Source organism: Dama dama, chromosome 20, assembly GCF_033118175.1.
Source record: "Dama dama isolate Ldn47 chromosome 20, ASM3311817v1, whole genome shotgun sequence".
NCBI classification, from domain to species: Eukaryota; Metazoa; Chordata; class Mammalia; order Artiodactyla; family Cervidae; genus Dama; species Dama dama.
In genome coordinates this window covers 86,383,423-86,396,067 of record NC_083700.1, presented here as the reverse complement: position 1 = coordinate 86,396,067, position 12,645 = coordinate 86,383,423, and the positions used below count along the sequence as shown (strand labels likewise).

At 44.5% G+C, this 12,645-nt stretch overlaps 1 protein-coding gene across 7 annotated transcripts in view; it reads right to left on the bottom strand.

Moving 5' to 3' along the window:
• Window positions 1-12,645, bottom strand: part of C8B (complement C8 beta chain) — a 59,504-nt gene that overhangs the window by 32,793 nt on the left and 14,066 nt on the right. For 4 of the 7 annotated variants that reach the window (XM_061121773.1, XM_061121776.1, XM_061121771.1 and 1 more), the window contains 3 exons: window positions 12,155-12,442; window positions 9,457-9,647; window positions 2,438-2,594 (listed from right to left, as the gene is read on the bottom strand). In XM_061121773.1, the coding sequence (XP_060977756.1) occupies window positions 2,438-2,594; window positions 9,457-9,548 (249 nt within the window). In that variant the 5' untranslated portion in view covers window positions 9,549-9,647; window positions 12,155-12,442. Of the gene's footprint in view, window positions 1-2,437; window positions 2,595-9,234; window positions 9,357-9,456; window positions 9,648-12,154; window positions 12,443-12,645 lie in introns of those variants that run through there. The other 3 variants (XM_061121772.1, XM_061121775.1, XM_061121777.1) reach the window with 3 other exon arrangements.

The window sequence follows — 12,645 nt, the reverse complement described above, 5'->3', positions numbered from 1 at the left end:
GGCGTTCAATTTCTTCTGCTTACTTTTCTTTTGAATTATTAATAATTTTAGCAGTAAATATTTCTCTGTCTCTACTTTCCTGTTTGCTTATTCCAGAAATATTGACTGGATTTCCAAAATAGTGATTCAGCTACACAATGCTGAAAAAACATAGGTGCTTTATATGCTTGTTTGTATTTGATCATAGTTATGGCCTCTGGCCTGTCCTCACGGAGGTCACAGCTGGTGTGGTGGTCATGATGATAAACACAAGGCATGACAACACATTGAGAGAGGTGCCACGGCAGGGACAGAACAGAGTGCTCCGTAAACACAGAGGGGAGTCCTCAGTGCAGACTTAGGAGATGGTGAAGCGACATCTAAGCTGGGCCCCAAAGGCTGAGCAGACACGTCAGGCAAACATGGAATGCTGGCATGAGGAGGGGAGAGAAGGGCAATCCGGATGGAGGGAATTGCTGTGCCAAACCTGAGAGGCTAGAGAGTATGTGCCTTATTCCAGAAAACAAGAAATCCATCATGGCTGGAGAGAAGAGTTAAAGAGGGAGAGTGATAAGAGATGGAGGGACACGGAGCCAGGAGCAACTAAGGCAGACCCTTCTGGGCCTTAATAGGTTGGATTTAGTACTTCTTCACAGTAAAATGAGAAACCACTGCAGGGGAAGGAAATTATCAGATTTGGGTGACTGCCCAATGCTAGCTGCAGTCAAGATTTTGGTGCTACCCGAGGGGGCAGACCTGACAGCAGTCCCTCTGAACACTGACGCGTTAACCAGCCACAGTTATTATGTGCATGGTATCTGGAAATCTAGAAAAGAAATATAGACAACCATCCACCTCTGCTCCTTTGCATTTCTAAAATGTCTTTCTTCCTAGAAGGCAGAAGCTGGCAGGACAGGGATAAGGTCTGCAAGGAAGATACTAGAAGACTAGCACCAGGCACCAGAGACAAAATGGGTTTGAGGGCTGTGGAGATGATACAGGAAAGACATCTCTCAATCCCTGTTGAAAGAAATGATGATGAACTCCCAGCCACTGACCCTGCAGACATGATGTCCAACTGAGGGAACATGCATAGCAAAGTCTGAGTGCAGAGCTCTGACTGGATGAGTGGATGGATGAATGGCTCACATTGGGTCTTCCTGGTTTATGGTGCAGAGGAAGCAATTATCCAAATAATTGGATCAATGTTAATCACGTCAGCAATAAAGCCTACTTTGGGAACTGAATGTATCTGCTTGGCTCTCAACATTGATCCAATTAAGTGTGTAATTGTCCTGGGCCTATTCCACAGCCTCTTTAGGGTCTTAGCTCATGGCTGCTTTGGTTTCCCAAGGAGCTGGGGGAAGTGAGAACCGTTCTCTATTCTCTGACAAATGTGCTGTTCTTAGACCTGGATCCTGCATCATCCTTCCTGTGACAAGAAAGCTCGAAGAACAAATACTGCAGAGACTGTGTGTTTTGACTGGTTGAACTGGCTAGACAAGAAGCCAATGGCCCAAGTTCAAGATCTGTCTTTACTACTAAGTGAACCCAAGAATTCACTTACCTGCTCTGGGTCTCTGTTGATCTATCTGCCTAACAGAAAGGGTAACAATTATTCTCCCTTATAGAGATTTCAGAAAATGTAACGAGATCAAACACATATTTATGGAGCAGCTCAAACATGTTAAACATTGGCCTATACACCAAAGACACAGAATTGAATAAGTTTTTAAGCGCTTGCAGTTTAATGGAAAGGCAAATAATAAAAGAAAAGTAAATGATGAGTGCTAGGACACAGCAGGAATAAGGAGCTGTTGCAGTTCATAAAGGAGTGTCTGGCTAAAGGCAAGGGGTGCTGAGAACTCAAGGAAGGCTTCTCAAAAGAGGCGGCCCCAGAGCAAAGTTTCAAATCATGAGTAGATGTTAGTCAGTGAAGGAAGTGGGAAGGACATTTCAGCCTGAGAACAGAGTGTGAAATGGTCAAAAAAATACATGTTCTATGTGCTGGTGTGGGGGATGTTCTGTGAAGATGTGGCCCAGGTCTATCTAAGGTGTGGGGGGCCTTGAAGACCCTGAGTCTGGACTTGATCCTAAAGGCCATACATAGACTTTGGATGTTCAAGCTGGGGAAAGACTAGCCAGACTTTCATTTTCAATGGCTCCCCTGGGTGCCCCATGAAAGATGGATTGAAAGAATAAGGCTGGAGACAGGAAGTCTAATTAGGAAGCTGCTAATGGGAGAAAGGACAGATATGCTTCAAAACAAGCCTGAAGGATCAAAGGCAGGATCTGACTGCTCCTTGGAAGCTCAGAGGAATAAAATTCATTCATTAAATCAGCCAACATTTATCAAACTCCTACTATGATCCAGCTACTGTCAGTAGTGCATTAACTGATCTTGCTGAGGGGTAGGGCTCCTGGAAGCTTAGAGGTCTCCCAAGATCTGGGTACCTACCCTTTTCTTCTGACAGGGATCACACGTGGTCCAGAAGGACCAGCTGGACAGCTCACAATCAATAGGCAATGGCGTGACATCCACACTCCGCGTCTGTCTAGTCTTGGCAAGGCTCTCATTGATTGCGTTTGACCCAAGAGAGGGTGGCCTTTCACCTCTAAAGGTCATCACAGAGAAGAGAGTCCAGTATCAGAAGGTAATTAAGTCTACATTCCACTGCCTATCCATCCATTCAATAAATATATATTTGCTCATTTATTTATTTATGCGAGGCTGGCTTCCCTGGTGGCTCAGATGGTAAAAAATCTGCCTGCAATGCGGGAGACCTGGGTTCAATCCCTGGGTTGGGAAGATCCCCTGGAGGAGGGCATGGCAACCTATTCCAATATTCTTGCCTGGAGAACTCCATGGACAGAGGAGCCTGGCGCAGTCCACGGGGTCACAAAGAGTCATACACGACTGAGCGACTAAGCACAGAACATTAGTTTATCAGTCAAGTATCAGTTAACTCATTCAGCAATATTTATGGAACCCTCGGTTATTGCCTCAGATTACAGCTAGCTACAGTCAAAAGAATACTGAACTCTGATCAGAAGATCGTCCATCAACAGCTGGGTGATCTTGGTCTGGTTTTTCGGCCCCTGAGCACTTCACTTTTCTCACCTATATAATGTGAGAACATACCTCATAAGGCTATTTGAAGGATTAAATGAGAAAGTATATGTGAAAGCACGTTATAAGGTCTAAAGTGCTTGAGATATGCAGGGCTTACAACGGCAGCTAGATGGATGACCTCAAGCAGTACCCTCCCCATCTCGGAGCCTCTGTTTTATCCCCTGGAAAATGAGACGTTTGGACTAGGTGGTCTTTAAGTCACCCTTTCATGTTGTGAGTCTATGAAACTTTTTCGGAGAACAAATCATATTCAGGATACTGTGCGCAAGAGGACACAGAAATACAACACACAGCTTCTGCTCTGGAACTCACAGTTTGTCTCAGGATAAGAGAAGACAAACATGTCTCCTTCCTTAGCTCTTCCGGACTTTACCAAGGAGGCAGGGTTTTTAAGCATGCAGGATGGATGGTCTGAGTTGAGCTTTAGGACATCACTGTGGCTGCAGTGTGGAGGTTAGATGGAGGTGGGGAAAGCCCAGAGGCAGGAAAAGCAGGTAGGAGGCTCAAGCAATGGTACCAGTGAGTGATGTGAGCCTGAACCACTCCAGCATCCAGGGGATAGAGAGTGGGGGAGACAGACACATGAGATGTTTTTCAGGGGGAATGGACAGAGTGATGGGTAACAGGATGCGGTGTGGATTAGAGAGAGAAAGGGGCTTAGGATGATGCTGCTTTCTAGTTTGGATGTGTGGTTATGTGGGTGGGGAAATCAGGAGCAAAGGAATTTGTTGAGAAAGATGGAGTTAGGGCATGTTGAGTTCCAGGTGCCTGTGGAGTCACTCAATAAATAGTTCCTATGTAGATCTGGAACTCAGGAGAGAGATTTGTACTAGAGATACAGATCTGATCAGGAAAAGCCATGGGAGAGGATAGAAATATTCCTGAGAGACACCAGCCAAGAATAAGCCCTGGAGAGACTAGTGTCTGCCAGGCTAGAGTGAAGATGGTACATAGAGGTGAGCGGGGGATGGGAGAGGAAGGAGGTGCTACACTGCAGAACAGTCAAACAACAGGAAACCTGAAATCTGTCTAGAAAATTAGGTAACACTTTTTGTTGAGTCCCTAGGGGCACTCATGGGACATTGAGTAAAAGAGGCAAAGAAAGGGCATGTTCTTTCATCTGTTTGTGCCCCCAGTTTCCCCATGTGTAATATGATGGGTATATTATAATATCTATTTTTCTTCCATCTGAAAAAATGTATAGCAGTGTAAAATTCTTTGTAATTTGTGTTTCTTTTCAAGGCAAAAACAGAGAAAAGAAAAAGAATTAAGATTTGTTGAGCATCCAGGACCTGTCAGGTCCTGCATGAGATGTTTCACCCTTGCCATCTCATCTAATCCTGACAGCAATGCTAGAAGGCAGCAACCTCCTAGACAGATGGGGGAAATGGTCAAGAGCCACACGGTGGTCACGCTGGGGTCCAGGCTGAGCTCTGCTCGCCTCTAGTTTCTGTGCTGCGTTCATTTCCCTCTGCTACCCAGAAAGAACCAGGTCAGCATTCCCTCTACCAGTCCCCCCCGTCTCCAGGCAAGGCCTCTCTCCTCTCCTTGTCCAAGACTCAGTCCTTAGGCAGAGCACCACATAATCTCCACTAGCACATCACTGCAGACAAGGTCATTAACAATATATTCTCACTTGGCAAAAGTCCTAAAAGAGGATAATATTAACTACAGTGAAATCCATCTCCATGACCACCCCAGAGGCCAGCAAAAATCAATTGCCTCGTAAAGTTGAATCTTTAATGAAAGGTCAAAGACTACTGGAAACCACAGGTGGGTTCTTTAAAATGGTTACTTGAGGCGGGATGCTGCATAGCAGTGGCGAGGGTGGGGGTGGGACTTTAGAATGTGCTCGTATCTCCCAATTTGCCCAGGTTTGACAAAACAATATTGTCTGTGATTTGGCTTCACCTTAAGTATGTATTTGACTGCGCTGCAGGGTATCCTCTTCCTGTTTCCACTAAGAAACTGCAACACTGTGTTTTCAGCCACTATCCACCCAATTCAGGCCAAGGTGGAGACTGAGTAGATAAGTAATGTGCATACATGCTATTAAGAGTCACAATCACTTTCCTCTCTGAGATTCGAAAGCCTGTTAATGGGCAAGATGATCACTTACAGAAGGAACTTGGTAAAAGGTAGTTATAACCACCAGATCTCTCATTTTTGCACCCAATTTTCATTACAGAGGTGGCAATATAATGAGGTAATCAGCTGAATAAATAGTCTGTTTGTAAATTACACTGGATAAGATGTGTGTGGTTTATTAGTACTACAAAATGCAAATCTGAAAGCAAGTGTGTGCATGCTAAGTCGCTTCGGTTGTGTCCCACTCTTTGTTACCCTATGGACTGTAGCCCGCCAGGCTCCTCTGTCCATGGGATTCTCCAGGCAAGAATACTGGAGTGGATTGCCATGCCCTCCTCCAGGGGATCTTCCCGACCCAGGGATCAAACCCACATCTCTGAAGTCTCCTGCATTGGTAGCTGGGTTCTTTACCACTGGCACCACTTGGAAGCCCTCTGCAAGCAAGGCTAGCATTCCATTGCATCTTTAATTCCTGGGACTAGCATGGACCCAACAGAAGACAGGGGCAGTCAGGACCTCTGTGTATGGCTATTGTAACACGTGCCTTCACACTATGAATTTACAGAGGTTAATCAGATGGATGTTCTGACCATTGACTTGACTCTGTCATTCCAAATTCTCTGTATGCTTCTAATGTTGAAAAATTAAACATGCCCAGAGAACTACAGAAAACAAATAATAAACACTCAGGTACTCACAACCCAGGATTGGCAATTGTTAACATTTTGGTATACTTCCTTCTTTTTTTTTTTAAATAAAAAATAACCTTATAAATTTGACATCTGTGGTTGACACCAGCTCCAGATCCATTTTCCTCTCATATTCTTCAGAGGATACTACAGTCATCAATTTGGTGTATATCCTTCCCGTCTTTCAAATGTTTACATATACACACGTAGACACAAGAGACAGCCCTGCTTTTGTGAGCTGCACTCATACTAGGCATAGTATTCTATAACTTGCTTGTGTCAGTCAGCATTGTGTTTCTGGGGACTGCCCTGGCGGCCTGGTGGCTAAGGCTCTGTGATCCCAATGCAGGGGGCCCAGGTTCAATCCCCAATTAGGGAACTAGATCCCATATACTATCCCATGACAAAAAGATGCTACATGCCACAGTGAAGACGGAAGATCCCACGTGCCACAACTAAGACCCAGTGCAGCCAAACAAAGAAATTTTAAAAATAAATATTAAAAAAGCACTGCATTTCTGGCCCATATATGTTGATTCATAAAGATATCTTGTTCATTCCTTTTATCTAAATGTTCCATAATAAGACAGGCATTTAACGTTTTCTTCTTGAAGGACATTTATAGTTTTTCATTGTTTTGCAATTGCAAACAATGCAACAGCAAACACCCTTCTACAAGGTGTTTGAATGTATCCCCATGTAAAGTCTGACAAGAATGAACCTGCCTTTCCTCGAGGTGTGTGGAATGCTGAGGACATATTTCACTCAGTTCTTGTTTCCTACTCTTTCTAACAGGAGTCTCTGATCAAAATAGAGATGGATCCATCATGCACGGCAGGATTAGGTCAGCAGTAAATTGCAAGCCATCAGCTTATATAGATGGGGTATGTCAATATATTTTGGCTTTCTGTAGAAATGCCCTGACACAACAACTTTCTTGTCACACACAATTTGTTAGGCAGCTGCATCTCCTTTGCAAATAAAATCCTTCCTCTTGGCTGGAAGGGGCAGCTTCTGGGTGGCAGATTTTCAATTTCTCTTCTCTGTGTCATTTGCTGTTGTAGACATGGAATTTAAAGCCACATCTCAAGGCAACACATGTGTGGTCCAGAGATAGAGAAATGGCCTTGGAGTCCAGCAAGTCAGATCCACAATACAGGTGGAGAAGGGATAATGTATTAGCAAGAGGCAGAAAAATACAGGGGCTCTGGAACCAGAAAAAAAAAAAAAAGATTTGAATCCATATTTTGTTACTTATTAAGTGAGGAATCCTGAAATAGTTACCTTCTCTCTCCAAACCTCAGTTTCCTTCTCTGTAAACTGTAAATGATAGCACTTAGCTCAAAGAGCTTTGAGGATTAGACCTAATACATCTAAATGCCTTACACAGAGCAGCAATAAACAAACATAGGTCTGTCTTATGAAGATGGAATGAGTATTTCATCTGACTTGATTATAAGAGTAACTAAAATTGGTAGCCTTTCTTAGCTAATATGAAGGTCTCAGCATTTTCTGTTGCAGAACTGAAGGCTATTCTTCCATTTCATCTAAGGGATTCAAACATATGTCATGTTCCATGGCTCCATGGGAATCACAGGTCGAGGCCAGTGCACCAAATCTGGATTCAGTTAAGGGTTTGAGACTCATGAGATGTGAATGAATCTCTTCTCCTTTCTGAGGACCCACTTGCTCCTCTACATAGGGTGAATAGGGACCAGCCATCTCATGACATCACTGGAGGGTTCAGCAAGGTTTCCCAGCCTGTCAGCTACACTCATCTTACCCCTTCACTTCCTGCATCTGAGTGAACTTCCTAATATGGAAGCCTGACTGCGTCAATCATCCTTCCATGGCTTCCCACTACTGAGGATGAAGTTCAAGGTCCTTAGCCGGAGTCCTGGTGCCCTCTCTGAGCTCTTTCTAGGACTCCTGCCGACTCCCGACTTGGTCCTATCTTTGGCAACTCCTCACCTTAGCCTGATCCCTGGTAGCTCAAATGGTAGTCTGCCTGCAATACGGAAGACCTGAGTTCAATCCCTGGGTTGGGTTGGGAAGATTCCCTGGAGAAGGGCATGGCAACCCACTCCAGTATTCTGGCCTGGAGAATCCCATAGACAGAGGAGCCTGGTGGGCTAGAGTCCATGAAGTCACAGTCAGACACGACTAACACTCCTACTACACCTTAGCCTTGACATGCAGCTGCAGGAACAAGCCAGGCTCTCCCATCTCCACGCCCTTGTCCAGGCTGCTGCTTCTTCCTGGAATGCTCTTCACCCTCTCCCATTTGGCAAACACCTACTCCTATAGAAATATTCAGCTCAACCGTTCTATCTTCTAGAAGCCTCTCCACACTATCTTCGGTAAAGCCAATCCCTTCTTCTCTTGTTTTCCACTTGCTCCTGTACTATCTCTCGCAACAGTACACACAGTATGTGCTCCCATGTTGGTTTTCTCCATGAGAACATGACCCCTTTGTGTCCTATTCATCTCAGTATCCTCAGAGCCCTGAGAGGTCCCACATAGGGGCCCACATATGGGTAGGGTTGCCATGACCCCTTGAAACCCCCCATTCCAGGTACATTTCCTTGGATCCTGATAGACACATAGTATACACAAGGAAGGCCTTGGCTGCTTCATTCTTCTCAGGACCAGGTTGAGGTTCTTGGTATCATAATAGCTAATAGTCATTGAGTGCCCAATGGGCAGAGAAAACTCATCGCCCTGGTCTTGGGTGGCGCCCAGTAGGGGCTGAGTGCTCAGCAGAGCTGACCCCAGGGGCCATCCAATGGGTACCAGGTGCTCCTCCCACGAGAGGCTGGGCGGGCACAGCATTTGTGGGATGAGTGACAGGGACGACAGTAACCATCCTTTCCTCCCATGGGATGGCTCACAAGGAGCCTGGGACACAAGAGAGCTTCAGCCTATCACTGTAAGGGCAGCTTCTCCTGCACCAGGAGGATCCCCCGTTGATACATCACTGGGGCTTCTTTCACTGGATCCCACCTTGAATTTTCTCTCAGATTAAGTTTGAGCTTTCAACTCAGATAGTTTCTTTAGCCTGTTTTGCACCCAATTAAAAATAACCCTAAAAGATGAAATAAATCAGTTAGCACATAATTGCTGTGAATATCTGGAGTATGTATGTGTGTGTGGGGGGGGCATGGTTTGAGAGCAAAAAATTTAGCTTGATGAACAGGTAGAGTAGGTGACTCTCGTATTAAAATAATTGCTGTAAGTTGGCTTTTTTTCCTCCATACATAATAGACCTTTTGCTTAAAGATGTATGCTGAGGCTTTGTTCAGAATACAAAGCAAGGATCCTATTCTTCTTAGCATGATAAAATACCTTTAAACATGTCAGTTTCCTACGAGAACTTTTGTTGAAGTCGGTGGCTGGGTTCCACAATAATCTGAAGAGTTGTTGATATGGTGTTATCAGATGCATGTAAATTGCTTCAGGAGACGTTCCTGATTCAGTAGGCATGTGAGAAGGAGAGGGTCAGCATGATGCAGCTTTATATTCCCCATGATATTACTGATTAGGAAGTCATTTGGAACGATCGCTTACCTGGAGCTGGGCACACTGAGGGATCCCAGGGCGGCACAGAGAAGAAACAGCTCTGCCGGTGCCCTCCAAGCCCACGTCCTGGAGGTCTTCATTTTCCCTCTGCGACAGGAAGTCTGACTGCAGCTCCCGGTTCCATGAAGAGTCTACCCAGGGAGTTCTGCCGTCAGCTTCTGTTTCCGGAGAGTAAACAGCTGGGCAAAGTAAACAGAAAGCCACCAGTGACCAGAAACACCTAGACTTTGCACAGACAGAAGACTTATCTGGGACTCCAGACACCAATGAGAATGGTGGGAAGCTCTGCCACAGCTTAGATTTTATTCATGTGTAACAGATTCTGGGGTAAACTGCTGAGAGGACAGGCAGTCAGTGGGGCAATAAGGACTCTGTGCTCTCAGTCCAGACTGCCTGGGTTCAAATCCTTTCTCTGTAACTTACCAGCTTTGGGACCTTGGGCAAGTCACTTCATTTCGGTTTCCTCACTTGGAAAGTGGGGAGGATCAAATATGTACATACAAGTCAAGAGCTTAGAACAGGCCCATATTGAGCACTCAGACATGTGAGTTTTTATTATGAAGTAGAATACAGGGTCTGGAGTCAGGCTTTGAATTCTGGTTTGCCCCTTTCTAGCTAAATGATTCTAAGAGGCTACAGAGCTTTAGAGCTTGTCTAGGTTCAAATTCTTGCTGTATCTTTTACCAGCTGTGAGACCCTGGGCAAATGATTAACCTCTCTGGGCCCAAATTTCTTCCTCTACAAAACAGGGATCATAACAGTGCCCACCTCCCAAGACTGTCATGAAAATTAGATAGATCTAAATATTTAAAGCACTTTGAACAGTGCCTGGCACACACTGTGTAATCTGTGAGTGAGCTGATACTTTTTTTCAGTTTCTGCTTCTGTTTCCTCACATGTAAAATTGGGAGGGCTTTGCCTACCCATCCCTAAGAGTTGGGAGGGGCAGATGAGACACTGAATATGAAAATGTCTCACAAACAGGAATTATAAAAATAGCTGTAATAGACTAATTAACCAAATACACATTGTTATTACATAGATAATGTAGGACTTCATTATATTTAGGGATAAAGAGATGGTTGCCCTCACCTTGTTGCAAAGTGATGGATAGTAGAGTATTAGTAACAGATTAAACATTTGTCTCCAGCATTTACTGATAACCCTGAGAGCCACAGTGATAGCAGCACATGAAAAAGTTCAATAAACACCTTTTACTTATCACCTGCACCCTTCACCTATCACCTCTCCCATGTTAAAGGTAAGAGGACTCGATGGTTCAGCACAGCAAAAGCAGATGTCACTCACGTAGGGTAATTCAGACTTGTTTTCTTTGAGCCTGGAAAAGTACTTCCCCTTTGTCTTTTCATTATTCTGAATGGCATTCTGTGCCTTGTCATTTCTATGTCGCTTCACCATTAAACAGGATGAAAACAAAATGTGATTCTCAGGGTCTCCTGTTTTCATTTTTGGCCATTCCACGAGGCATGTAGGATCTTAGTTCCCCAATCAGGGACCAAACCCGTGCCCCTTGCATTGGAAGAACAGAGTCTTATCCACTGGACCACTAGGAATGTGCTCTAAGGGTCTCCTGAAATGGCATAATCCAAGCAAATGTTCACTTTGATACCTGTAGAAATGACTCCTAGAAACGACTGCCTGTGGCCAGATGTGAGGTGTGTGTCTTTACCTTTTCAGGTCCATTGCAGCCAAAGCGTTAGCCCTGACTCCCAACCTGGAGGTGGTACCCACCCTGCCTGTGGCAAGGAGCACAGAAGTATGGTGTGAAAGAGGCATAGTGCAAACTCAAAGGTCATATACAAATGGCCCCAGCTCGCAAATGTACCCCTACCACTGACCTCTCAGAATCAACAAGTTAAAGTCCAAACTTCACTGACTAGGCATTTACGAAACCAGTCTTCAGATCATAGAGAGCTGAAGGAACGTGGCTGACAACCATCCTATCTCTGTTGATCAAGCGCGTGTAGGTGAGGGTCCCAAGAGGGGATAGGCAGCAGGCAACTTGAGGGTGGTCTGGTAGAAAGAACACAGACTGGATTTGACTTCCTTGAACAAGCTACCCAATTTCTCTGAGACTATTTTTTTTCATCTGGAAAATGGGGATGATAATTCCTTAATACTTAGCTCGTAAGGTTGTTTTGAGGCTTAACTATATAAAACATTAAACCCTTGACTTATTTCCTGACACAGGTTGGAAGCACCAGCCTGCTCCCTGTCCTGCCCTGTCTGCTGAAACAGCTAGGCTGGGGTTTGGGAGTGCAAATAAGGAAGAGTGGCAAGGGGATGGATGGAAAGCCACAGAGGGCAAAGGCCCTTCACATTAATTGTGCCCAGAACACAGAACAGAAGCTCTGCTCTCAGACCATCCAGTGTGCATTCCACTTGTCATTATCCCAAGCTCAAGGCACCATCTCATCGCTGTCCCAAAGGATGCAGTGACCTGAACTTTGACACAATTGATTGTGGTAGTTAATCATTTGTAAACAAGCAGAAAATTGCATTTCAAGAAAGATCCATGTCCTTTCTCATGTCTGCCTGCCTTTAAGAGGAGCCACATCTTTACATGATGGGGTTCTTATTCAACCTCCTAAACTTGAAGGACTCATGGAGAAAGCCACACGTTTTAGAGAGAACAGTTACATGAATGAATCAGGTGCTCACTCACCTCTCGATTTTTTATACATGCTGTTCCTTCTGCTCAGAATATGTGCCATGTAGCTAAATATGAGTCATTCCTTATGTTTCATATTAACGTCACTTTCTCAAGGAAGTCTTCCCGATGGACTTTGCTGGGCTTGATTCCAGGCGCCAATGGATCTCCTGGCATTCCAACCTCATAGCGCCCCCTTGTGGCGTTAGGTGCTACCCAGCTTCAGGCTATGGTGATAATTCAGGTATTTTTCATGGATAGTTAGCAATTTAACAGTTTTCCGCATATATCATCTTGTTTGATCTTGACAAAAAAACGAAGTATCATCTTACATGCCTCTGAGATAAGGTTCTTCAATTGGTTCTATAGTTGCTAAGAGATAAATCTATGACTAGATTCAAGTTTTTTTTTTTTTTCTTCCTGATTCCTAACATCTTCTTTTTATAATTCCTAGGCTTTACAAATGTCCTCTTAGGAATTTCCAGGACTGATGAATGTCTAGTACA